The following is a 26,963-nucleotide window of genomic DNA, read 5'->3' on the forward strand; positions in this document are numbered from 1 at the left end:
TTTCACAAAGGGTCAAGAGGCTATGGGAGATCGAGAATGGGTTCGAGTCATGGATAGAGGCGAATGGCAATTTTGGGGTTTGTGTTAGGGTATGTAAAAGGTGGGTTTTTTATCTTGAAGGAACGAAGGGCATGAGGTTTTGGATCTGATTTGGGGTAAGTTCAATGAGGGTTTTGATCTGCTTATTGGTTGATTGGAATTTGTCAAGGGTTTGGGTTTAAATGTTTGTTCTTCTTTTATCGTTTTGTGGGTTTGGTCGTTTGTGGCGAAGGTGGTTTTGTTACAGAGATTTGGGCATTTTTTATGGAGGCTTGGATCTCTGATGAGGCATGGACAAGGGAAAAGAGGGTTAGATTTGGGCAATATCTGTGAGTTTGGCTGAAATTTGCTGCAGGGATTTGGGTTATAAGGGTTTGAATGGTGTCAATAGTGTGTGAAATTGAGATGGGTTAGTTCTTTCCCTGATTCCTTGTCCCTGGTTTTAGTTAATCTTAGATAAGTTCCATTGTTTGTTTGTATCAAAGCTCCGTTTAGATCAGCCATTGATGCCCTCGGATCAGCAGCCATGGATGCTCACGGTATGTCATCTCTTGATGGTTCTGATGGGGATTCCCTTCCTCATCAGTTTGGTGGTTTAACCAACTGGTCACCGGGGCTTCATCTTGTTCAGGAAAAGGGCGGGGCCATGAAAATCAACTCTGATGGGGCGTTGGCACAGTTATGCAGCTCCTCCAAATCTGACCTTCCTCAACTGGTAAAGCTCAAAATTGACTACACGCCCTCCCCATCTAGGTCTCTTCAAAAGCTTAGTACCCAAATTTCTAACGGGGAGCTTAATTGCATTCAAGCGTCAGTTCATGAGAAAATGCAATTTTTAAAAGCTGTTGATAAGGAGATTCATCTGTCTTCCTCCTCAACTAAGAAAAAGAAAGGTGCGAAAAAGTCAAGGAAATTGGCGAAATCCCATATTAAGCAGCTCATTGAAGATGGAGAAGACATTTTCGCCTCTTTCGATGACCGTTTGAAGCATCTCCTGGGGAGAACCAAATCTTCCATTTCTGAAGATGAATTCTGCATTCAGCACTCTGAAAATCCATCTTCAGAAGAAGATCGCGAAACCGCCATCCTGGAAAACCAGCAGTTTTTGGTTACTGCTGATGGGAAGATGGAGCAGTGCTTTCCCTCTCTTGTCACCTGCACGCCCTCTCCTCCATTCAATGCAGCCCCCAATATTGACTTGTCTGCATTAAAAGTCTTGGGAGGAAAAGATGGAAAGGCCAGCTACCTCCTTTCCTTGGGAAAAGAAGCAAAGGGTCGTGCTCCCTCTTGTGTGCATCATGCTAGTGGGCCATGCCTGCACAGTACACCTGCAGCCTCACTACCTGCTGGGCAAGATAAATCCGTATTAAATGCAAAAGAGCCCCAAGTCAGTTCAGCTTCTACTCCCAAGCCTAGTTCGTCATATCCCCTTGGGCCCATTTCAGCTGTTCCCGATCAGAAGCTAGAGCTGCTGTCAACGGATAGAAATGACACTCTGCTCCTTGACAGCACCTTTGGAGCCTCGGTTTCTTCATTTCCTTTGGACGCTGATGGTCTCTTGAAAGACCCAATTGCTTCCCACCCCATAGCTAGTAGCTCCTACCCTTTGATTTCTTCTAACTTCGATCAGAGCAGGGATCTTCCAATCTCTGCGCCGAATCCAAGGAACTCCATTCTTGCTCCCGGAAACAGTAAGAATCTGACTCTAAAGCCACCCAGTTCTACCCCAAATCAATGGAAAAAATTGTTCTCAAACCATGACCAAGGAACTGTGCCCACAAAGTTAGATCTCATCACCCCTGCTGCCGAAGAACAAGAAAATTTGAAGATTCATTTTAATGATGATGAGACCCTGGAAACTGAAGCTAAATGGGCGAATTGTCTGGTTGGGTATTTTATTGGCAGACGACCCTTCTTCATTTCCCTTCGCGAATCTCTCTTGCGAAGATGGCAGATCTCCGGAAATCTACAAATGTACTACCTTGATCATGGTTTTATCATATTCAAATTCTCTTCTGCACCCGATTGCACCCGAATACTTGAAGAAGCTGGGCAACATTATGGAGGCAGACCCTTGATCCTTCAAAGGTGGGATCCGGATTCCTCTTTGCATAAGAAGCAACTTCCTGACATTCCCATTTGGGTAAGGCTCCCGGGGCTTCATCTAAAGTTTTGGTCCCAGCATTGTCTAAGTAGAATCGCTAGTTTGATAGGTAAACCTCTGTACATGGATACCCAAACAGCAGAAGCTACTCGGCTTAATTACGCCAGAATATGCATTCAAATCAGTGCTAAACAAGTCCTCCCATCCTCTATCACTCTCAAAACCTCCTCCAAAGAAATTATCCAACCCATAATTTATGATTGGAAGCCGAAGGCTTGCACAAATTGTTGGGATTTTAGTCATTGCTTGGAAGATTGCTCTGTTTCCATTCCAACCCATTCTAGGAAGGAATGGAGACCTGTTTCCAGAGTTGTTGAGGGTGTACGGAGTAGTCCCATAATTCCAGCTCTTCCTGTATCTGATCCTATGATTGGGTCTAAAGTTCTCAAAGACAATATCCTTTCAGCTCGAAATGAAGAATTTGCCCAACTTAACAGTTATGCGTCCTTAGCAAATTCGGAAGAGGTTTTTGATGGGAAGGATTCATTGGCATGCCTCTCAAAAGAAGACCCAGGTAAGGGCATTGTCTCCTCTCCCTCCACATCTGAGGAAGGATCTTGGCAAACCATTTCAAAGAAGAAAGGAAAAGCTTTACCACCACCCCCTTCTCTGCCAGGCCAACGAATCCCCTTCAAAGGGCTCATCCCCGGATCTTACAAGTCCTAAGTGGGGTCTGGACCTCTTGCTTTTGGGTTCGTGTCCCCTCTGTTTGCTGTTGGGCTTTGAAATTCTGTTTCACTTAGTTGTTGCTTGCTTGTTGGTTTTTGGCCGTTGTTCTTGATTTGTTTTTGTCCGTGCTGCTTTGCACTTAGTCTGTTCTTGTTTCCCGGTCGCTTGTGGCTTGGGTGCGCTCTTGCTCTATCTTTGTAATCTCCATTTTTTCAATATATCTGGTCGGGGTCTGCCTAACCCCAGCTTACCCTTTTCAAAAAAAAAAAGATTCAAGTCAATCAAACTCTTATGACATCGAATTATTATCCAAAACTCAAGCAAGATCAATCAACTGGTGCAAACAAAACTCAGTTGTCAATTGCCTTTTCAAATGTGGGACACTGTTTTGAAGCAACAAGGGGCGCTGCTAAGAGACAAGAGAACAAGATGGGCTATCATAGTAAGACAATGTTTCAACTTTAACCCTCTCAATGAAATTGAAATAAACATGTGGAAAGTATGAGATCATATACATTTCTATATCAGTTCACAAACAATAAAAAAAAGTAGAAGTCTTGATACCCTTAAAAGAACTAACTAATGAAAGAAATGGTTACTTAAAAAATGGAATAAAATATTTGTTTTTAGCATTCAAAACTTGTGAGATTAAAGAAACAAAATAAAAAAATGTGATTGTCAAATTGAAAATGTTTTAAGTTTATATATTTTTAAGTACAAATGAACATACCATGGCGTATTGAACATTATCCTTTCAGTTTTACCACATGGGTACTTAAACTAAGGCCGTATTTAGCAACCAAACTGTGTGAGAGGAGCAGAGAAGGAAGGAGAGAGAAAGAATTGAGTAGGGTGGAGTGCAGATGGCATAAAAAATCCGTAAAAACTAGTGAAAATAAAATACTTGTTTAGAATTTGTTTTTCGTTTTCCTTGTTTTTTTGGAACTTTTCATGCTCCCCACATTTCCTCCCTCTCAATTAGCTCCATCTCCCTCCCATATCTCACAACTGGCCACAGAAATATTCCATGGAATATTTTTTTATGGTGTGGGTAACATTTTCTATACTATTTCTATTAACAAAATTAGATGATTGAAGAACAGTCAATTAAAGATAAACTCTGTTAATAATCACGCCGCCTTGCTAATTTCAACCATGCCATTGTCTGTAAATGGACTCAACCATCTTTGCTTAACCTAAATGTAAGTTGTAATGTCTATGGTGTATCAATGAACTGGACCTAATTTCTTGCCTAACCAGGATTAGCTGTAATGGCCATTGACCACATGTAATATTATAGAAGAGCTTAACTTCTAGGAAGAATCCTTATCTAATTAATTTTTCACACTATTATAGTGTGGCCTAATTAGGAAGAATCCTTATCTAATTTCTCACAAGATACTTCTGATCATCTTAACTAAATCAAAAGATTAACTAGCACTTGGAATAGAATCAATGTGGCGTCTTCGACCGTGGACCCGGTATAGAACATATCCAAGTATTTTCATAATATTTTTGACACATGTTTACCTGACCAACTCATTCATTGGGCTTCATTCCTTCCATTAATAAAACTTCATTAAAAAACCATAAATTACCAAATTGATTTGAAGAAGATCGCATTAATACATGTGATTAATATTAACAAATGTGTTAGAGGATGAAGGGTTCAAATGCTGAGAAATCATTGTTTATTCCCTAAAAAAACTGAAGTTTCTTGTCCCACCACCACTATTTATACCCATTCATCGCAAGATATTCATCATTCGAATATTCGCTCTTTATTAGTTTGAAATCCTACCTGATTCATTAGCCACTTCTTAATCCTTCATGGCAGAAGAAGCAACCATTAATCAGATCCGACCACCAACTTACGAAAACCTAATCACTATTCTTAGCATCGATGGAGGGGGAATTAGAGGAATCATCCCTGCAACCATACTTGTGTTCTTGGAATCAAAACTACAGGTATAATATATTATTAACTAAACACTAATTAATGCACATATGCTTATCAAGATTAACCAACTTAAGCAAAATCATACTTACATCTAAGGTTAATATCCCATAATAAGATTATCCATTATCTTTGTACCATGATATTTTAATATGTTATGATTATTTTCACTACTCTTCATTGATTACAACGATCTCTAATGTGTGCTTATATAAAGTACTTAAGTGATAAACATAAGAAGATCAACTTTAGGGAGCGATAATCCTAATCCAGCCTACTTGTCTATTCTAATCTAATCTAACTTGTATAATATATTATGAACAAAAAACTAATTAATTCACATATGCATGCCTAGCAAGCTTAACCAAAGCAAAATCATACTTACACCTAAGGTTAATTTCCCATAATAAGATAATCCATTATGTTTGTACCATGATATCTTAATATGTATAGATTATTTTAGTCTTCATTTATTACAATGATCTCTAATGTGTGCTTATGTAAAGCACTTGGGAGATAAACATAAAAAATCAACTTTAGGAAGTGATAATCCTAATCTAAACTAGTTGTCTAATCTAAACAAACTACCTCTCTTCTAGTATTTGATGATCCAATCGTCAGATCTCACGAGATTTTATGTATTCTAACACTTTGTCCTTGTTATTTTACTATTTTGATTTCAAAAGTTGTGTTATGGAGCAGGAGCTGGACGGTGAGAATGCAAGAATTGCAGACTATTTTGATGTAATGGCGGGGACAAGCACAGGTGGCCTTGTGACTGCCATGCTAGCTGCACCAAATGAAAATAAGCGTCCCCTATTTGCCGCTAAAGATATCAAAGATTTCTACCTCAATCACGGCCCCAAAATCTTCCCAAAATATGGGTACCAAAAACAACAAAAACAAGGATGATGATTTATCATTATTTCCCATTAGGCTTTGTTTCTTTCGACGTAAAATGGGTGTAAAACAAATTTTACGCCCAATTTTCAGCTTAAAAATGGGCTTAAAAATTTACAATGAAAGATACAGATCCTCAATAATATTCTAAAACAACAACAATAACAATGATGATGATTTATCAGTATTTCTCTTCAATAATTTTATAGAATTTCCTTTGTTTTGTTCAAAAATCACAGTGGGCCATTTGCTTCGGTGAGAAAGATGGTGAAAGAAATGTTTGGGCCCAAATACAATGGGAAGTATCTTCATGGTCTAGTAAAGGAAAAGCTTGGAAATACAAGGGTGCACCAGACCTTGACTAATGTGGTTATTCCAACATTCGATATTAAGCGACTCCAGCCCACCATCTTCTCAACTTATGAGGTTCTTCGTCTTCTCTTTCTCATTTTTTCTTTTCATTTCTCACAAAATTATATTCTCAGTTTCTTCTCTTTCTGTTCTTTGTTATTTAAATTATTACGTACATGGATATGATCCACTATTTGAGATGGACCATGCCTGAAAATGTTAGTCTTTCGGATGATCCTCACCCTGATCCATTAAGTGATTTACCACTAGATGCTTAGTAAAATAAAAGGCAATAATCTAAGGGTGGCAAGGATTCATAAAGAGCATTCTTAAAACACCTGTATCTACAGCTGTGACAAGTTAGGGTGCGATTTGGTAATACGCCAATTTAGTCACTATTTGTAAATAAAATAATTTCTTTCACCTCTGAATCCCAAATAATCCGATTTAGAGTAAGTTCACAAAGATTTTAGGTCATTTCTTCAATTCGCTCTCCACATCTAAGTTTATAGCCTTCATGGTAGCTTCTTCAATGTAAGCCATTTTAAAGGCATGTGGTAATTAAATCTGCCGGAGCGACACAGATGAATGATTTTGATTAATAAAGGAGTGGTTAATGTTTTGTTAAGGAATAAAACACATCAATAAAATTGATCTCTGTGGCTTGTTATGACCATTTTTCCCTAAATATAATATCTAAGTGTTATTCTATATATGTGGATTAATTAATGGGTTCCATTAACTAAGCCCGTGGTGGCACCACGACATCTTCTTCTTCTTCTTTTTCTTCTTTCTTTGGTGGTGTCATGGATAATCAAGCTTACTGTGTATTTTTCCAATTGTAGGCAAAGTCTAACCCATCCATGGATGCTCTTCTCTCGGATATCTGCATTGGAACGTCTGCAGCTCCAACTTACCTTCCTGCCCATTACTTCGAAACGAAAGATTCTCAAGGGAATGTAAGGGAATTTAACCTTATCGATGGTGGTGTAGCTGCTAATAATCCAGTAAGCTCATCGATGGCCTACTCAGAAGTAATTATTTTTAATTTTGGAGGCCTCAAGCACAATTGATAGAAGATAGGTTAACAACCATTGTCAATTTTCTTTACCAAATAATAGACTTTACATCCAAAGGTGCCACACGTATGACATTGGAACCATCGATCTCGTGGGCAACGGGCATTATTGTTGAAGTATAAAAGGAATAAATAATAACATCTCCAACATCTTAAGCTTTTGGAGTCATTGGTAGTTTTCACATGGTATCAGAGCAATTGGCTCAAAGTTGTTCCTGAGGTCAAAACCCAACAACTCCTTGATATTAAAAATCCACGAGTAGGCCAAACCAAAAACAGGGGTCACACGTGAGAGGGAGTGTTGAAGTATAAATGATTAAACAACACCAACTCAAACAGCTTAAGCTTTTGAACTAATTGGTTGTTTCACAATTATGACCCGTTGGTCCCACCATGATTAGATAATCCTAACCTCTCGATCAAAAGGCATATTTTAGAATTTTCTGAGAAATGACCCACTATTTCGGTGGTTCGATCAAACACAACATCCCATGTGGGACTTTAGGTCGATGCTAAAAGAGAATTCCAACACAACCCTCCAAGGCCCAGTTCGTTTTAGATTTTGAGAATTGATTTTATGTCTAAAACTGATTATTAGAGTCAAAATTGTTTTTAGGCCTTGCTCGTTCTGGATTTTGAGAATTGATTTTGAATCCAAAACTGATTATTGGGCTCAAACTGACTTTACTTTCAATCCCAATAATCAGTTTTGGGCTCAAAATCCAAAAAGATCAGGACCTAACTGCAATTTTGCTTCAAATTATAATCAGTTTTGGACTTAAAATCAATTCTCAAAATCCAAAACGAATGAGGCCTAAGTGTACTAAGACGATACAATTATACAAATTCAACACAACTTGGGCCTGTAAATTTTGAGTCTAATAATCAGTTTTCAATTCGGTTCTCAAAATAAAAAACTAAAAGATCATAAGATATAAAAATAAGCTTATAGTGCTTAATCCGAAACATGTTTTCAGGCATTGGTTGCCATCAGTACTGTGACCAAGGAGGTTTCCGACCGAAACCCAGATTTCTTCCCAATCAAACCAGTAGATTATGGAAGGTTTTTAGTTCTCTCATTAGGAACTGGTTCTCTGAAGAATGAAAAGAAATACAATGCAAGTCTAGCACGCAAGTGGGGGATTCTGGATTGGCTGATTTATGGTGGTTCGACTCCAATAATCGATGTGTTTACTCAAGCAAGTGCAGATATGGTTGCCATCCACATTTGTGTGGTTTTTCAAGCTCTTCATTCAGGACGTAACTTTCTTCGAATTCAGGTAAGAAAACATGCAAATTTTCCCATATTACAAGGGAAATTCTAATATGCAATTTACTCGGGGAAATGATATTTCCTCCCTTTTTCCTAGCATTTGTCATCCCATTTTGTTTGTCTTCACCTTAAAGCGACTGCATTTCCACATCCTTTTGTTTGTCTCTTCATAATAATGAAGAAAAGCAAAAGATGGTGGAAATACTTGGAAATGGGGTGAAATTTGCAAGTCATTGGAGATTTAATTACCTGAACTATGGACTACGAAACAACCAATTACTCCAAAAGCTTAAGCTGTTGGAGATGGTGTTATTTAATCTTTTATACTTTTAACACTCTCCTCTTTTTGGCACATGTAACCCCTCTTTTCAGTTGGCCATTACATGTGGATTTTTAACATCAAGGAGTTTTGAACCCAGTAATATCAAAGAGTTTTGAACCCAAGCCAATTGCTCTGATACCATTTGAAACTACCAATTACTCCAAAAGCTTAAGCTGTTGGAGATGGCGTTATTTAATCTTTTATACTTTAACACGAACCATACAAGGTGGCCAAGACTTGCCACGTCCGGAAACCATGGAATACACATGAGCCTAATTATGTAAAAGGGGTAGAGAAGGAGGGAGAGGGAGAAAATTGAGTGAGCAAGAGTGGAGAGAGTATAAAAAATCCCTAATTACTAGTGATAAAAATTACCTATCTAAAATTGGCTTTTTGTTTACCTAGATTTTAGGAGCTTCGGTAGCTTTCTATACTCCCCTTGCCCCCATCCTCTCAATTCTCTCCGTCTCACCCCATGTCTCACAACTAGCCCCACAAATATTCCATGGAATAATTTTTCATGATCGCCAAACCTGGCCTTAGAGAATTATCATTTTTCTGTAGTACTCTTATTTAACTAAGGAATGCTAGATTCAGGCGCCCTTGCAAAATAAAATGCAGAGGGTGCCCGCATTGGTCAAATACTATTAAAGATGGCACAGAAAATTATGATCATAACTATCTTTAATTATATTTGACCAATAGAGGCGCCCTTTGCCCCTTATTTTGCAAGGGTGCCTGTGAATCTAGCATTCCTCTTTAACTAATTATCTTAAGCACTATTATCACATCGCTCAATGAATTAAGATAAGCTTTTGAATGGAAAACTAGGACAATTCGTTAACTGGGAACTTGTCATCGGTCGACATCACTACGAAGGCGAACTTGAAGAATCTTGTCTCTATTGGTGAAGGATTGTTGAGCAAACCAGTTTCAAGAGTGAACTTGGAGACTGGAAACTTTGAATCTGTAGAAAATGAAGGCAGCAATAAACAAGCTCTCATAAGGTGAAAGCAAAACGCCCTCTAGAGCTCTTTTTGTCATTGTTTCTTTAATTAGTTTATGACACTAATCTTTATATTGCACTCTTCTTTACAGGTTTGCTAAACAACTTTCTGAAGAAAGGAGGCTCCGGGAGTTAAGATCACTACATACCAAATCTCCCAAATGAGATTGATATTAATAGATAGCCTTAAAATAAAGCATGACACCCATTTCAGTTTGTCCAACGTCCAAAAGAAATAAAGGCCAATCAAATAAGACAAACAGGTGTGGTGTAAAATACCTATATTTATGGGTGTAGTTACCAATTCAGATTATTTACATATTTCATATGTTATGCGGATTGTATTCTTTTGTACTGACTAAGGAATAAACAAAATCTACTCAATTCTATAAGAATGTGCATAGTTTGCTTTCTTTCTTTCTTCTTTTTTTTATTAAAGTCAATATAATGTTTTGATCATTGCAACTTTTTAAAGGCAAAAAACTACAATTAACTGCTCAATTTAGAAAATGGAATTTAGTCTGATTAAGGCCAATCTTGTGATAGATTTTGAGAACCAATTGTGAGTCCAAATTTCATTACTAGACTCAAAATTACGGCACCGTACGCTTTGGATTTTTGGAAACGATTATGAGTTTAGTCCAAAACTGATTATTGGAAATTAAACATAATTTTGAATCCAGCAATCACTTTTGGACTCAAAATTGGTTCTAAAAAATGATGACTCAAATATAAAGTATTGGACCATGGTAGAACTCACCCTTAAAAGCTAGCCTTTAATCTTATGAGTCCTTTCATATCCGTTTACTTTTCCCATGTCGAATCTTTTGCTTTCATGGGGAACCCCAATAATCTCCCTTGTGGATTTTCTCCATTCTCGAGGATACATCGGAGTTATCGATATCTAATGAATCTCCATCCTTGAAGGTACACCAGGGTTACCATGCCCTTGCTCTAATACCACTTGCAAGACCAGAGTAGTGCCCAGGTTCTAATACCACTTAAAGCAACTTGCCTTTGATAGCTAGCTATTAAGATGAGGGTCCCCCAAGTTGTTCTATGCCCTTGAGCATTCATTTACTTTTCCAAGGATCCTTTGCTTTCGTGCCCAGCCCCAACCATTCCACCAAAAAGGATAATGGCATTCAAGTACATTGAATAAAGACAGCTTAAACAAAGTCAATTTTCAAAAAAAATAAAATAAGGGTTTTGTTATCATTTTAGGCAATTTTTAAAAAAAAAGTAATAATAAATTGGGCCTATTTTCGAGGGTGTAAAGATTGATTTTACCGATTAATAGTAGTTAATCGGGTTTTGCTAGCGTTTCAGCATCTTTTAATTGTCCTTGGAAATTTGAATTCACACACTTTGAGACTTTAACACACTTTTTGAGATTTTTTTTCCTCCTCAGAGTAAGTGTAAATTCATGATCCCAAGTGCGATTAAATGATGCTTAACAAGAGCCCTGGCACTTGTTAGCAAAACCCAAAAAAAAAAAAAAAAAAAAAAAAAGAAAAGGTGAGAGACAGAAACCTATATCTTCATCATCAAACAGCAAATTAAACACATCAAATTATAGTAGTACTACTATAGAAAAGGAAACAAACTTCTCACAGACTATTTATGAAAGAAGCCAAACGTTTCAGCATCACCACAGCCTTCTCACAAGTAGGGTTAAAAAGATGGAACACATGATCCTCCCCTTCCGACTCCAAAATCTCCACCATACCCATCCACCCACTAGACCCCAACGCATTATAATAAACCCAAGCTCGATCTCTACATAACTCTTTCTCGGCCACACAAATCAGCATCCGAGTGCACCCCAACCCCGCCAGACTCGGAGCACTCGGTCCAACCACGTTGATCAACGGATCGTCACAACCCAACTCAGTGGGACACACAATATTCCACATCCGATCTATATCTTTCTTCTTAGCCGAGTTAACAATTTCACACCCAATTGGGTCGGACCCCAAAAAGAAAGGGTGCACCAAAATAGCACCACAAAGGCTAACCCCATGACCCAGCCCGGTGGACCCCACTCGCATTGCCATGTGGTGTGCAATGTTTGCCCCTGCACTATCTCCCGCCACTATGACTCGGTCGAAATCGGCATACTCAGTGAGCCAAGACTCAGGCCCATCACCTTTAACATGTGAGACTGCCCATAAAAGTGTGGCCCATGAGTCATCATAGGCAATAGGGAGAGGATATTCTGGGCAACGTCTATAATCCACTGAGACTGCAATAACATTAGACTCGGCCACTAGTAAATTGAGATGAGAGTGGTGCAATTTTGTTGAGGCTCTTTCTAGAATGAAGCCTCCACCATGAAAGTATACAAGGAGAGGAAGCTTTTTTGGGCCATTGAGATTAGGGATGTATAGACGAGCCCACACATCGGATTCCGGTAAAACAAGGACATCTTTGGTTGTGACCCCAGTTTCTGGGTCGAGTCCTGGTGGGACTATTGTTGTGCCTGAAAGTCGTTCTAGGCGTCCGTCTTTGTAAAGACAGAATGAATGAGGGGTATTCATAGATGATTTCATTGCTTGAATCCATGGGTTTAGTAGTGTTGCGGAAGAAGAAGAATAACAAAACCAATTCTCAAATAGAATTTCTCAGCCTTTGATCTACAGTTTATTACAAAACTGTGACACAAAATTCCCCAGAAGAATAACAAAACCAATAACTCAAATAGAATTTTTCAACCTTTGATCTACGGTTATAACCGTGACACAAAAGAGAAAGAAGAAGGCTCACGGCCACATATATATGTAAGATATTTGAGTTTCTTGGCACTTAGAAAGGGGAAGAAGATATAGATGAGAAGGAAGGTGGGATTTGAGTGGAATACAGTTCATTTTCTTGTTTCTAGTTGCGGGCATTAATGGTGCGGGCCGGGGACTTCTGTAACAATAGTTTAAATTCTTGAAGACTTCGACAGTTGGGTGATCGAGTAACTGAGGACCAATTTTTCTATTGAGATTTGGTAACTAATATATTTATGGTTGTAGTTACCAATTCGTTATTTGTTATCAGATTATTTACATATTTCATATGTTATGCGGATTGTATTCGTTTGTACTGACTAAGGAATCTATCTATTATAACATAGCAGGATGGGGATTTCACTCTTCACACCCACGTGGACAGTCCCCGCATCCCGCGTTTGATACTACGTGACAACCTCCTCCAAAAACACGCAAGTGTATTAGCTTATAAGAAAATTGTCTATCTCCAAGATATCTCCTCCCTAAAAAAAAACGCATAAAACACCCTAAAATCTCTCTTTTTACAACACGCCTGTGGTAAAAAAATTCTGACATAGATAAATCAGAATTTACACCGTTTCAATTCCTACTCAAAGGTCTTTTGGACTAAATCTCCCAAAATATCAAAATTAATTTTGTTATTGGCGCAATGAAAGAAGCTCTTTTCGACTAAATCTCCTACAATATCGAAATTAATTTCCATTGTTTCTTTCTAAGCCATTCTTTTCCTATTCCAATAAACTTACTAATTCCATTTGTTCTGCAGGAAATAGTCGATATTACCAGTTTTACTTATTTTTAATGGCTTTAAAGTGGGATATGTGGGTGCAGCAAGCCTACTATGCCTTCAAGATCTAAGTTGTGCGCATAATTCTATAGAACTATTCCATTACTTCTATCCTACATTTTATAGCCAAGCATTTTTAAGGATATTTGTGGTTTACTCTCCATTTCAACAAAGAAATTTCTCTTATGCTTTTATGCTTTTTTCGGTCCCCATTTTGGAGGCTGATATGTGACGCAGGCTCCGTGAGAGGCAGCAATACAAGATGAAGATCAAAACAAGAAGCAACTAAAATAAACTCGTGGGGGTTTGAAAACCCATGCCACGGTTTGGAGAAAAGCTCCAATATAACGGATGGCAGGAGCGAAGCTCCTTCACCCATGTGAACGAGCTAATGCTCTTCACAAAAGATATCCCAAAAATAAACTTTATTCAAATCTATCTGTCTTTCCTCATGCCATTACATTATATAAAAAGCCAAAACCTAAGAATAGCAACCCTAAATTCTTACCTAACTATTATTCTCAATCTTTTAACTAAAGCAAGATAAATAAAAAGAAGAAACATGACTAAAACTTTTCTTAAATAGTAATCCCGTAATAGAACTATACAATATCTTAAAACTGCCTATAACTTAGTCAAATCAACTCCAAATAGTGTAATCTTGGGCTCTTTAGATAGGTAATCGAAAAATCTTTCTAAAAACACCAAAATCATGCTAAAAGAACAAGATTTGACATCCAAAAAAAAATACCACAAATAAAATGACGAAAATAAGAAATTAAAAATAAAAGATTTGATTCACGCCGCACGTTCTGCATCAATATGGGTTCCTAGAGTAACTGATTGAGAGAAGACTGTTACATGCAATCATTCCAAAAAAAAAATAAAAAATGACTGTCACAGGTCATTGCCGAGCCACTATGTGAATCAGACATGTAGACCATGGAAACTTTCAGTGTATACACCATACACCAGATCTTTCTTCTGTTTATTTTTATTTTCTTCTTCATTATTTTTCAATAGATTCTGCAATTTGCAGAGACTTGGTTGTCTTTGCCTCTTACTGTTTTGTATTTCCATAGCTGTTATACTCTATATTGATTTATTGTGGCTTACTGCCATATGTGGCTACGTGTGAAGTTTTCAAGATTGTAGTCGACGCTGTCTGTGATTTCCCTCTCACCTCCTCCTCCTATTTTGCCAAGCCTAAATTTTGGCGTTGGGTTTGGTTGGATTTTACATGTTAGGGCTGGATTTAGTTGTCTTATTTGATGCTCGAGGACTTTTGGGTATTAGATTTAGTTGTCTTTTGCAGAGAATTTGTTCTACAATACTGAGATTGCGTAAGCTTGGAGCAGTGGGTGATTTCATAGGTCTTCTTCAAGTCATTTAAGAAATTTCAGGTGACATGAAACAATCAAATCCATGGTTTGAATCCTGCTAAGATGGACGACAATGGGTTAGGTGTGTTGAATATGTTTTTAGAATATAAAGAATGAAGGGTGTTTTGTTTTTAGAAATCAGACCCCTTTCTTTTTCGTATCCGATTTAGTTCATGCAGATTAATGCAACATTAGATGTTTAGCTTAATTCAGCACTGGAAGAACAATCATGTTTATTTTGTTAACCTATCTATTTGATTTACTTTCGGTTTCTTTTAGATCTACAATTGCTTTCACCCTTGCGATTGCTTTCCATTTTAATTTTAATACTCATTCTCATTTGTGTAAAGCTGAATGAGGAACCCGTGCAGCGCACGGGTGCTCTACTAGTAAACAAAATATACTCAATTCTATAAGAATGTGCATAGTTTACTTTCTTTTTTTTATTGAAGTCAATATGGTGTTCTGATCATTGCAACTTTTAAAGGCAAAAACCACAATTAACTGCTCAATTTAGAAAATGGAATTTATCTTGACTAAGGCTCATCTTTTGTTGGATTTTGAGAACCAATTGTGAGTCGAAATTTAATTGTTAGACTCAAAATTAAGGCACCGAATGTTTTGGATTTTGGGAAACAATCTTGAGTTGAGTCCAAAAGTGATTATTGGACACAAAATTGGTTCTAAAAAAGGTGACTGAAATATAAATTGTTCCGACAAGGATAGAACTCACCTAGAACCGTGGCTCTAATACCAATTGAAACAAAGATGAGCAGAACTCACCTTTAAAAGCTAGCTGTTAACGTGAGGTGCACAAGTAGTTCTATGCCCTTACACTTTCAATTACTTTTCCAATGATCCTTTGCTTTCATGCCCGACCCCAACATTAAGTACCCACTCCACAAAAAAGGATAATGGCATTCAAGTACATTGAATGAAGACAGCTGAAACATTAAAGGTATCCCAAAGAAAGTCAATCTTCAAAATAACACAAAACAAGTAAGTGAGAGACAGCTATCTCTTCATCATCAAACAGCTAATTAAACACATCAAATTATAGTAGTACTACTATAGAAAAGGAAACAAACTTCTCATAGACTATTTATGAAAGAAGCCAAACGTTTCAACATTACCACAGCCTTCTCACAAGTAGGGTTAAAAAGATGGAACACATGATCCTCCCCTTCAGACTCCAAAATCTCCACCATACCCATCCACCCACTAGAGCCCAACGCATTATAATAAACCCAAGCTCGATCTCTACATATCTCTTTCTCGGCCACACAAATCAGCATCCGAGTGCACCCCAACCCGGCCAGACTCGGCGCACTCGGTCCAACCGGGTTGACCAACGGATCGTCACAACCCAACTCAGTGGGACACAAAATATTCCACATCCGATCTCCATCTTTCTTCTTAGCCGAGTTAACAATTTCACACCCAATTGGGTCAGACCCCGAAAAGAAAGGGTGCACCAAAATAGCCCCACATAGGCTAACCCCATGACCCAACCCGGTGGACCCTGCTCGCATTGCCATGTGGTGTGCAATGTTTCCCCCTGCACTATCTCCCGCCACTATGACTCGGTCGAAATCGGCGTACTCAGTGAGCCAAGACTCGGGCCCATCACCTTTAACATGTGAGACTGCCCATAAAAGTGTGGCCCATGAGTCATCATAGGCAATAGGGAGAGGATATTCTGGGCAACGTCTATAATCAACTGAGACTGCAATAACATTAGACTCGGCCACTAGTAAATTGAGATGAGAGTGGTGCAATTTTGTTGAGGCTCTTTCTAGAATGAAGCCTCCACCATGAAAGTATACTAGGAGAGGAAGCTTTTTTGGGCCATTGAGATTAGGGATGTATAGGCGGGCCCACACATCGGATTCGGGTAAAACAAGGACATCTTTGGTTGTGACCCCGGTTTCTGGGTCGAGTCCTGGTGGGACTATTGGTGTGCCTCCAAGGCGTTCTATTCGCCCGTCTTTGTAAAGGCGAATGAAGGAGGGGTATTCATAGATGATTTCATTGCTTGAATCCATGGGCTTAGTAGTGTTGCGGAAGAAGAAGAATAACAGAACCAATAACTCAAATAGAATTTCTCAACCTTTGATCTACGGTTTTGTAACCCTGAGACGAGAGAAAAAGAAGAAGGCTGAAGGCCACATATATGTGAGATATTTGACTTTCCTGGTATTAAGAAAGGGGTGAAGAGGAAGGTGGGGTGTCCACTTGTGTGGGGTTTAACATAGGCTTTTCTTATTTGATTTGTTTTTTGTTTTTTGTTTATATGTGGGTGGGATTTCAGTGGAATACAGTTCATTTTAGTGTTTCTAGTGGTGGGCATTAATGGTGCGGGCCGGGCACTTCTGTCGACAATTGTTTAAATTCTTGAAAACTTTGAGAGTTGGGTGATCGAATAACTGAGGACCAATTTTTCTATTGAGATTTGGGAACTAATATAGTCTTCCCATTATTCTTATTTGAGACAGGCCCATCTAGCGTAAGACTAGTCATAAATGCAATAGAATTAGAGAGGGTTGTCCTAAGTAAAAAGAAGAGAAAATGTAGGGAAATGATTTCAGAGCTACCATAGTTTGATAAAGATGCGCCTCACATCTTGCCTACCGACAGCCCTTTAATTACTAAACGATGAGATGCTTCGCGCATCTTTATCAAAACATGGTAGCGCTAAAATCATTTCCCAAAATATATCTCTTCTCTTAACATGTGTTTTGTTTTCATTTATTTTCTTGGGGAGAGGAAATGCCCGTATTCATCATCCCACCCTTGATATTTGATCCGTCAACAGCACAGTTTTTAAGATGCTATCCTTGGATTAAAATATCAAGGATGGTACTTCATTGTACAATGAATACAAGCATGTCCACTCATTCATCATATAAAATCTCATTTTCTTGAGATTTCATATATGTATGCGCATAATTTCAAGTATTCTCCAATAGTATTCTGAGCCCACTTCATATGATGATCCAAGTCATACATTTGTTGGGCCACAACTTAAATAGGCTTTTACGCCACAAATCATCTCTATATGATGATCCTAAACCTCCGATCTATAAAGTTTTCTACAATGTGCGGTCCCTCTTATCGATCAACTATTTTTTGGGTAGGTAAGCCGAGATTGAACCTCCGACCTCTAGGTTGAAGAACAAAGACTTGACCAGTGAGCTAGAGAGGCTCAATCCCTGTTTATAGATCAGTAAAGGTAGCCCAACAAATGAATCATCATATGAAGTGGGCGACACAATACTTTTTCAGGAAAACTTACTTCACCGACACGCAGTATATAAATCTCTATTTTCTACACTCACAAATAATGCACAGGTCAATTTGTAGCCAGAAAAAGAGGTTGGAAGTTCTAAGAAGTTCTCATGAGTGTTTCCTTTTTCACATATGAAACTAAGTTTTTTAATGGTTCAACACGGTTTGCTAGCTGAGTAAGTCAACTGAAAAGAGTTTCTCCTTGCAAGCTAATATCAGCCCTTAAATTTTTATTAGAAAACACGTTTTTAAAACTCAGCCATTCTCAAAAGCGTAAAAAAGCTGACTTTTAGGCCACGCACAATGGAGATGGAACAATCTCAAAGTCCACACCTAATTTTGTAGTTACTATTTGGGAAGTGATATCAGCACAACCATGTTTTGTTATATGAGCTAATGCACAAAAGTCCAATGTCTAAAATCTCATGGCTCAACCAATACAAGAACAGAGTTTTAGAGGTTTCAGACAGACTTTAGGGGATCAGTTGACCTCTTCCATAGGTTGGTCACTTCTTTGATGTCTTATTGAGCTTTTCCAGCCACATGGGGAAGAAGAGTTTGAGGAGAAATTATATGATGAATGGAAGTATAGAAATACCACTCTTGATATTTGATCCAACAGCAGCTTCTCAAAAACTGAGCTGTATTAATCGGTACGATAGTACGTGTTTGTAAGCCCATTCATCATATAATTTCTCGATCGAGTTTGAGATAGGGGTGTTTGGTTGCACAAAAGCTGGGATGACTACAGGTTTTGCTTGTCATTTGCCAAGTCAGCAAAACCCCCTTGTTTAGTTGCAAATATAGCATTGAAATACTTGTGATGATGTGTCACCCTTGTCTCCACCCAAAGATATCGAAGCCAAATTCCACAAAAAAAAAAGGTAGAATTTTGCTTGAATTTCTTAGGTCTCTCTCTCTCTCTCTCTCTCTCTCTCTCTCTCTCTCTCTCTCTCTCTATATATATATATATATATATATATATATGAGGAAAGTGTTGGTGAGCTTAAGCGCCCAATCACATGGGTCCCACATTTTCTGTGGTGATCCAAACCATTCATTTGCAAGGCCTTATCATAGATAGGGTGTGTACCAAAAATCAGCTCCATAGGATCATCCTAACCCATCCATTTGTGGAGGTCAAAATGGACAGACATTATTTATCCACAAATCTGCCCATTTTTGTCCTCCACAAATGGAGGGGTTAGGATGATCCTATGGAGCTGATTTTTGGTACACACCCTATCTATGATAGGGCCTTGCAAATGAATGGTTTGGATCACCGCAGAAAATGTGGGACCCATGTGATTGGAGCGCTTAAGCTCACCATAAGTTTGGTGAGCTTAAGCTCACCAACACTATCCTCTATATATATATATATATATATATATATATATATATATATATATATATATATATATATATATATATATATACTAGTAAAAAACATCGCACGGGCCGACAAGGAATTGTACGGACCACATTGTAGGTTGATCCAAACCGCCCATGTGATGGAACACAACATAAATAGGTTGTGCGCCAAAAATCATTTCCATAGGCTGATCCTAGCCCTCCAATCTATAGAGGTTTCCATAATATGTTGTTCCTCTTAAATCGGATGGTTACGATCACCCTATAGATTTTTTATTAAAAAAGCAAAGGAGGGGGTAAGATGGAAATTAGGTGGCTTTAATGGGTGCCTTTCTTAAAAAGCATAAAGGAAGGGGTAGGATTGAAAATATGTGAGTTGAATGGGTGCATTTGTTAAAAAAAATAAAAAAAAAGTGATGTGTAATTCTATTAGAATTTTGAAATAATTCAAAAAATTCTCTCATTTTCTCTTTTGCTAAGAAAACGGTTCCTACACATATGTGTAGAGAGTTCTCTACACACTAGCTTAAAATGCAGTGGGGGCCCACATTGTTTGGGTGATCCAAGCCATCCATTTTAAAGGCCCTCATATAGATAGGGTGTCTACAAAAAATCAGATCCATAAGATCATCCCAACCCTACGATTTGTGGAGGTAAAATGGATGTCTTTAAACCCTCACAAATTAGTTCATTTTTTGCCTCCACAGTTCGAATGGTTAGGATGATCCTATGGATCTAATTTTTTGTGGACACCCTATCTATGTGAGGGCCTTAAAAATGAATGGTTTGGATCACCCAAATAATGTGGCCCCCACTGTATTTTAAGCTAGTGTGTAGATAACTTATCTACACATATGTGTAGGAACCGTTCTCTCTCTCTCTCTCTCTCTCTCTCTCTCTCTATATATATATATATATATAGCAAAAGAGAAAATGAGAGAATTTTTTGAAATTTTTGAAAATTCTATGAGAATTACACAACACTTTTTTTAACAAAGATACCCATTAAAGCCACATAATTTCAATCTTACCCCCCTCCTTTATGCTTTTTTAATAAAAAATCTATAGGGTGATCTTAACTATCCGATTGAAGAGGAATTATGGAAACCTCTATAGATTGGAGGGCTAGGATCAACCTATGGAAATGATTTTTGGGGCACAACCTATTTATGTTGTGTTCCATCACATGGACGGTTTAGATCAACCTATGATGTGGTCTATACAATTCTTTGTCGGCCCGTGCATCGGACAGGGTTTTTTGCTAGTATGTATATATATAATGGCACTCTTAGACTACTCTACGAGGTTGACAACCAAACACTACTTCCAATATGCTACGAGGTAAGTTCAAGGTAAATCCAAGGGTTGTATCCTCCCTGTTAACTACATATGCCACTAATCTACAAGGCAAATGCCTAAAACCATACGGAGCAGAGTTTGAGAGGGGCCGGGGGAGAAAAATACACTCTAATCCATTCTAGGCCACGCACAATGGAGATGAAGCAATCTCAAAGTATACACCTAATTTTGGGCCTAATTTTCAACTGAATGTGAACGCTATTTTTGACGGGTGCAGGGAAGTCTAATGTTTATAGTCTCGTGGTCCAACCAATAGAATATTGGAGCAAAGTTTTAGATAGACTAGGGTGTCTGTTGACCTTACTTGAGTACATAACACTACATTCTAGTACATAAGTTCCACACGTAAACAATAGAGAAATCAAAGAAGAAAAGCCTTTGTCACCCACCAGTACCATAATCAAGTGGACAGCGCAGTAGCCCACCCCATGACCGCGTTTCTTTATTTCATCTCCCATAAAGCTTTTCTCTTGTGTTAACACAACTTGTCTTCTCTTAAAACTCCTCTTCTCCTTCATAAACCCATGGATTCAAGCAACGAAATCATCTACGAAGCCCGCCCCTTCATTCGTCTATACAAAAACGGTCGAATTGAGCGCCTTGAAGGCACCCCAATAGTCCCACCGGGACTCGATCCCGAAACCAGTGTCACATCGAAAGACGTCGTTGTTATACCGGAATCCGGCATCTGGGCCCGTCTTTACCTTCCGAATCTAACCGGAAATTCGTCGAAAAAGCTTCCTCTCCTCGTCTACTTCCATGGAGGAGGCTTCATTCTCGAAAGAGCCTCAACAAAATTACACCACTCTTATCTCAATTCACTAGTCTCAGAGTCTAACGTTATTGCAGTCTCAGTGGATTATAGACGATGCCCAGAATACCCTCTCCCTACTGTCTATGATGACTCATGGGCCACACTACTATGGGCAGCCTCGCATAATGGCGGTGGGCCCGAGTCATGGCTCACTGAGTATGCCGATTTCAACCGAGTCATAGTGGCCGGTGATAGTTCCGGTGGCAACATTGCCCACCATATGGCAATGCGAGCCAGGTCCGCCGGATTGGGCCATGGGGTTAGCATTTCTAGTGCTATTTTGGTGCACCCATACTTTTGGGGGTCCAAGCCAATTGGGTGTGAAGTAGTTAACCCTTCAAAGAAGAAAGATGTGGATCTGATGTGGAATTGTGTTTGTCCATCTGATTTAGGTTGCGATGATCCGCTAATCAACCCGATGGCACCGGGTGCACCGAGTCTAGCCGGTATGGGGTGCACTCGGATGCTGATTTACGTGGCGGGGGAAGAGATATATAGAGATCGAGCTTGGCTTTACTATAATGCGTTGGCGTCTAGTGGGTGGAGGGGAATGGTTGAGATTTTTGAGACTGAAGGGGAGGATCATGTGTTCCATCTTTTTAACCCTACTTGTGAGAAAGCTGCATCGATGCTGAAACGTTTGGCTTCATTCATGAATAGTGTCTAAGTTGTTTACTGTCTTTTCTATAGCAGTAATTTGATGCCCAAATAAATTTGTTTAGTGATGAATAGAGTTTTTGTTTCACTTTAATGAACCATGCTTCAAGTGAAAGTACAAAAATACTCGTTGTTCTAGGTATAAATATTCAAAGCAAAGCATTACCTCCCAACTTCACGAACGAAACTAACACCTAACACTGACCAAAAGTATAGTGAGGCCGACTTTGTATTTTTTATGGGTAAGATGGGGTTTGGCAAGACCCCTACTAGTGAATTATAAATATAAATTGTTAGGATCTAGAATATGGGAGTACAAGGAGTCCTGAAGTAGTTAATTTCAGAGAGAGGGAGGGATGTTTAGGGAGCAATTAAAGGACCTCTCCCTTTAATAAACTAAGTGGTTTGCTTCCCTCCATATATGGCATTTGAATGTTAAGGTTAGTTTATAGTACTTTATATATTCAATCATTTTGACACGTTTATGATATGATATTGGCGGTGCCCTAATCGCTAGATTAGATTTTTATTTATTTAAATGTGTTTGTTATCTAATTGAGAATTATTAATATTTTCATTTTAAATAATTAAATAATAAAAATCAACTGTATAAATTTTAATTATCGATATACCGTCCTAATTAGGGTTTCTTGTTAGTTCACATGACATCATTTAAATGTCCATGCTTAATTGTTACGGGAGTAATCAAATAATGTCTAAAACTTATATATATATGGGATTTGCTAGGGTCGACCATTGTAGATGGCATTTCGTGGAACGGCTCTTGCCGACCTTAGATGAGTTGAATGAATAAGACAAAATCTAAGCTTATGCGGCTGCTCTCTCATGCAACAGTCATTCCGCAAAATGCCAATCTCTAGTTTTTAATTTTATTTATTTTTCATTCTCCGCATGGTCAAAATCACAAAAACACCACCGAGAAGGTTCTTTAAATTATTTGGTCCCACTCGCTATCAACTCCATCAGGAATCAGGATACTTCCATCCAAAATATATCGAAGAGTTGTCACCGGGCTAGCTGAAAATCCGAGTTTATTGGAATTGTGGTCAGAAATTCCCAAAAAAAAATTATCATGGAAAATTGACACTTCCTTTCTTAATTTAACCGTCTATTTCATCGCTTCCAATTAGAAATTTTTTTGCTTATTTTTTCTATTTGAATTAGTCACCCGTGAGCCATATTTTGATAGTTATTTGATTAAGAAAAGGGAAATGATATCAGCGCTCCAAGTTTTGATATTTCCGCGCAAGTTTCTTGTCTTTTAGTATTTAAAAGGCTTCTAAGAGATTTTTTGGGAACTGTAATAACCTTTTTACAGCCCTATCTATCTATTACTTATATATAAAGCTGGATGTGGTACGCTGAGGGTGTGCCTCTATAACAGCCACATTTACACAAAACATCATGACTCTTTAACTAAGTACTCTTTAACTAAGTACCCCTCTATATGCTTTCTAAAACGTCTCTTCAACTTTCCACGCAACTATTTATTTCCAAAGGGATATGCACGTATCTGATAAAATCTCTCCCCTTCCTTTTTCCAAAATGATATATACGTATCTGACTACGAGAGAGATCTCGACATTGATTGATATCACCGGCTATTCCTTTCCAAAACGCCTGCAAGTTTCTTTCCCATTAATTCTATTGTATTCCATGATTTATTAATTTATTGCCACATTTATAGAACTCCAAAGAAAACGTATCCTATTCCATCCCAACAATTTATTACTAATTCGTTTGGTTTCCATTCCATTATTTATTACCATTTGATCTTGATTTGCTTCAACCATCTCATCCCTCTTGGTTTACCTCTCTATCTCCACCCGTTTCCATCGTCTTCGATAAGCCGTCCATGGCTCTTGAATCTGTCGGGTGTAAGGAGAACTCCAAAAAACTCTTAATTTCAGGGATTTAAGTACAGAATGGAGCAGCCGCTAGAGTCTGTCCTTCACAATTTCTTCTAAAAGTTGAGATGAAGACGGTGATGGTGCAGAAAATCCATGAGATGCCCATCTCTACAACTTTTCATGACGGTAGTGCTTAAAACAGAGAAGTACTAATATATTATCCAAGGTATTGATGAGGGTGGTACTTGCAAGTTACAACAAATCAAAATAGCAATGTCAAGAAACTCTTAATTTCAGGGATTTAAGCATAACAGGACAGTCTCGCTTATTCTTACTCCTCAATCTGACATAGCAGATAAATTCAACACAAACTTATTCTAGCAGAATATTCAATCCTACGAACAGATTATCCTAAGGATTTCTGTCCCAGTGGTGAACTGCCTCATTATTACTGTGTCTCATGATATTATTTTGCTTACATTTTCTCTTCTTTCTTATTTTATGAGTTGAGAAATTTAGGAGTTTTCACTAATTCTTGGATGATTTACAATAATCTCTAAGTGTGCTTATATAGAGCACTTACATGATAAACATGAAATGGAATTAAGATAATTATAGAAGGAAATAATCCTAATCAAATCTACTTTCCTAATCTCTCTTGCTTGGCTCATCTAATCCACTTGGCTAATTTATCTAGTTGCTTCATTTAGCCAACTTACCCAATCTACCTCCAAGATGATCCAACGGTGAGATCTTAACCCAATCCAACCGTTGGATCCCACATATTCTAACATGCCCCCTCAAACGTATATGGATTGAAAATCGATATACGTTTGACATTAATAAAAGAAACTCCCAATACAATAGAATTCCCCAAGTTACAAATGTAATCAAAATCAACCGATTTGATGCACACTTCTAGAAGTCAATGACGAAGATCCTTTGATGAAGACTGATGTTGCTGCCAATGATCATTGATGATGGTTGCCGAAGAAGATGCCGCTTAACATTTTGTCACGAAGAGAGCTTAAAAGCCAATAGATCATAGCCTCGATGGGGCTAGATTATACTCAAGCCTTGATGGGCGAGTAGATATGGGTCACTCTGGACCAATGCCGGAATGGGCAAGAATTGGGTCACTCTGGACCAATGCCGGAATGGGCAAGAATTTGGTCACTATGAACCAATGCCAGAATGGGCAAGAAATGGGTCACTCTGGACCAATGTCGGAATGGGCAAGAAATGTGTCACTATAGAATGATGCCGGAATGGGCAATAAAGAAGAGAAAAATTGAGAGGAAGGCAACAATTAGCGCCATGTGATATGGCAGCGACATATCAATAGAAAAGCAATGAGTAACAGAAGACCAGGATTAGCGGAAGGCAACGACTATTGGAAGAAAAGGTGAAATAACTTTATGGATATTGACGGCACAAGATTGTTTTTGCTTGTTTAGGGGTGTTGATAACAAATATGGGGAATGAGATATTTCAGTGATGCAAGAAGGGATGATTGAAGGAAAATTAAGGGCTTCTAATTCAGAAATTTAGAATAAATGGTGGTGAAGTTGTTGTTATGCAAAAAATGGTGTGTTAAGAAGGATAACAAAACACTATGGGCAAAGTAAATATTTGCAAAATTGGAATGCGAAGTAGGTGCCTTTACTAAACCAGTGGTATGGTATGCACTTTCCCAACCCCTTTCTTTCCTTAAACCGCCACATATGAAGGCATATTTTATGCCTTTTGAGGTGGCACCTTCCATTTCCATTATTACATACCTTCCTTTTCTCAGCCCATTCATTTCTTATATTCTCACCTCCATTCCAAAAATAGCTTCTGCCATGTTACAAATGAGGAGTACATCTGCTTGAGGGAATAGGCAACGAGACAGGGGTGAAATTGTTTGACAAACACCATGGGAGGCCGGGCAGTGCCATTGAGAAAGACAAGTTTGAGATGGCAACATGTTGAGCAGGATTAGAATCAGAATATTTGAGACAAGTTAAGGATTAGAATGTTCAACTACAACGGAGTGGCGATGAAGTGCCGTAGGGAAGAAGTAGATGTGTTTGCATAGCAATCAATGATGGTGCCGGACGGCCTGGCCGTCCGTCCGCCGGAGGACGCGCACACGGATGTTGTGATCATGCCGGAGGATCGAATAGCTCTGATACCATGAGAAATTTAGGAGTTTTCACTAATTCTTGGATGATTTACAATAATCTCTAGGTGTGCTTATATAGAGCACTTACATGATAAACATGGAATTAAATTAAGATAATTATAGAAGGAAATAATCATAATCAAATCTACTTTCCTAATCTCTCTTGCTTGCCTCATCTAATCCACTTGGCTAATTTATCTAGTTGCTTCATTTAGCCAACTTACCTAATCTACCTCCAAGATGATCCAACGGTGAGATCTTAACCCAATCCAACCGTTGGATCCCACATATTCTAACAAGCAGACAATTCATTCCTCTGATTCTTTTGAACTTTATGTTTTATACGCTGTAAATTAGTACAGAACTTGAATTTGATGTTTTAAATTAATAGCTTCAGCTATTTGGTAATAGTAGGATAGTTTGGTGGGTAAGTGGGTAGGAGATTTGGAAGGACTTTGTCAGTCATGTTTATGTTTGTTTTCTCTAGACTGAATTGTATTGGTTATCGGCCTTTTACTGCTTCATACAAGGATTGTATAGGATTGTTAAGCTCTGTCGACAGATGAACTCTCTCTCTCGCAAGCAATAATTCATTGCATCCTCAAGAAGGTAAAGGTATGACTCTTAATTCCACGCCTCCCACTGTGGCTGTAGAAAAAGTAATATTCTTCGAGTGGAGCTTTAATTTACAAAGGAGTGAAAAGAAGCTTTGGTGATTTTGTGGTGGAATT

The 26,963-nt window shown here is 38.3% G+C and overlaps 1 protein-coding gene and 3 pseudogenes across 1 annotated transcript; 2 read left to right on the forward strand and 2 right to left on the reverse strand.

Moving 5' to 3' along the window:
* The first annotated feature begins 4,702 nt into the window (after window positions 1-4,702).
* LOC143857962 (patatin-like protein 2) lies at window positions 4,703-9,924 on the forward strand. Its single transcript, XM_077368527.1, has 7 exons — window positions 4,703-4,840; window positions 5,532-5,713; window positions 5,969-6,155; window positions 6,926-7,087; window positions 8,136-8,438; window positions 9,585-9,760; window positions 9,852-9,924. The coding sequence occupies exons 1-7, from the start codon at window positions 4,703-4,705 to the stop codon at window positions 9,922-9,924; spliced, it is 1,221 nt and encodes a 406-aa protein (XP_077224642.1).
* A 1,354-nt stretch (window positions 9,925-11,278) lies between these two features.
* LOC143858024 (putative carboxylesterase 2 pseudogene) lies at window positions 11,279-12,702 on the reverse strand (annotated as a pseudogene).
* A 2,929-nt stretch (window positions 12,703-15,631) lies between these two features.
* Window positions 15,632-16,936, reverse strand: LOC143857831 (putative carboxylesterase 2 pseudogene; annotated as a pseudogene).
* A 4,126-nt stretch (window positions 16,937-21,062) lies between these two features.
* Window positions 21,063-22,288, forward strand: LOC143858026 (putative carboxylesterase 2 pseudogene; annotated as a pseudogene).
* The last annotated feature ends 4,675 nt before the right edge of the window (window positions 22,289-26,963 follow it).

Source organism: Tasmannia lanceolata, unplaced genomic scaffold, assembly GCF_043159265.1.
Source record: "Tasmannia lanceolata isolate RefF3 unplaced genomic scaffold, GAP_Taslan_0.1 ptg000025l, whole genome shotgun sequence".
Taxonomy (NCBI): Eukaryota; Viridiplantae; Streptophyta; class Magnoliopsida; order Canellales; family Winteraceae; genus Tasmannia; species Tasmannia lanceolata.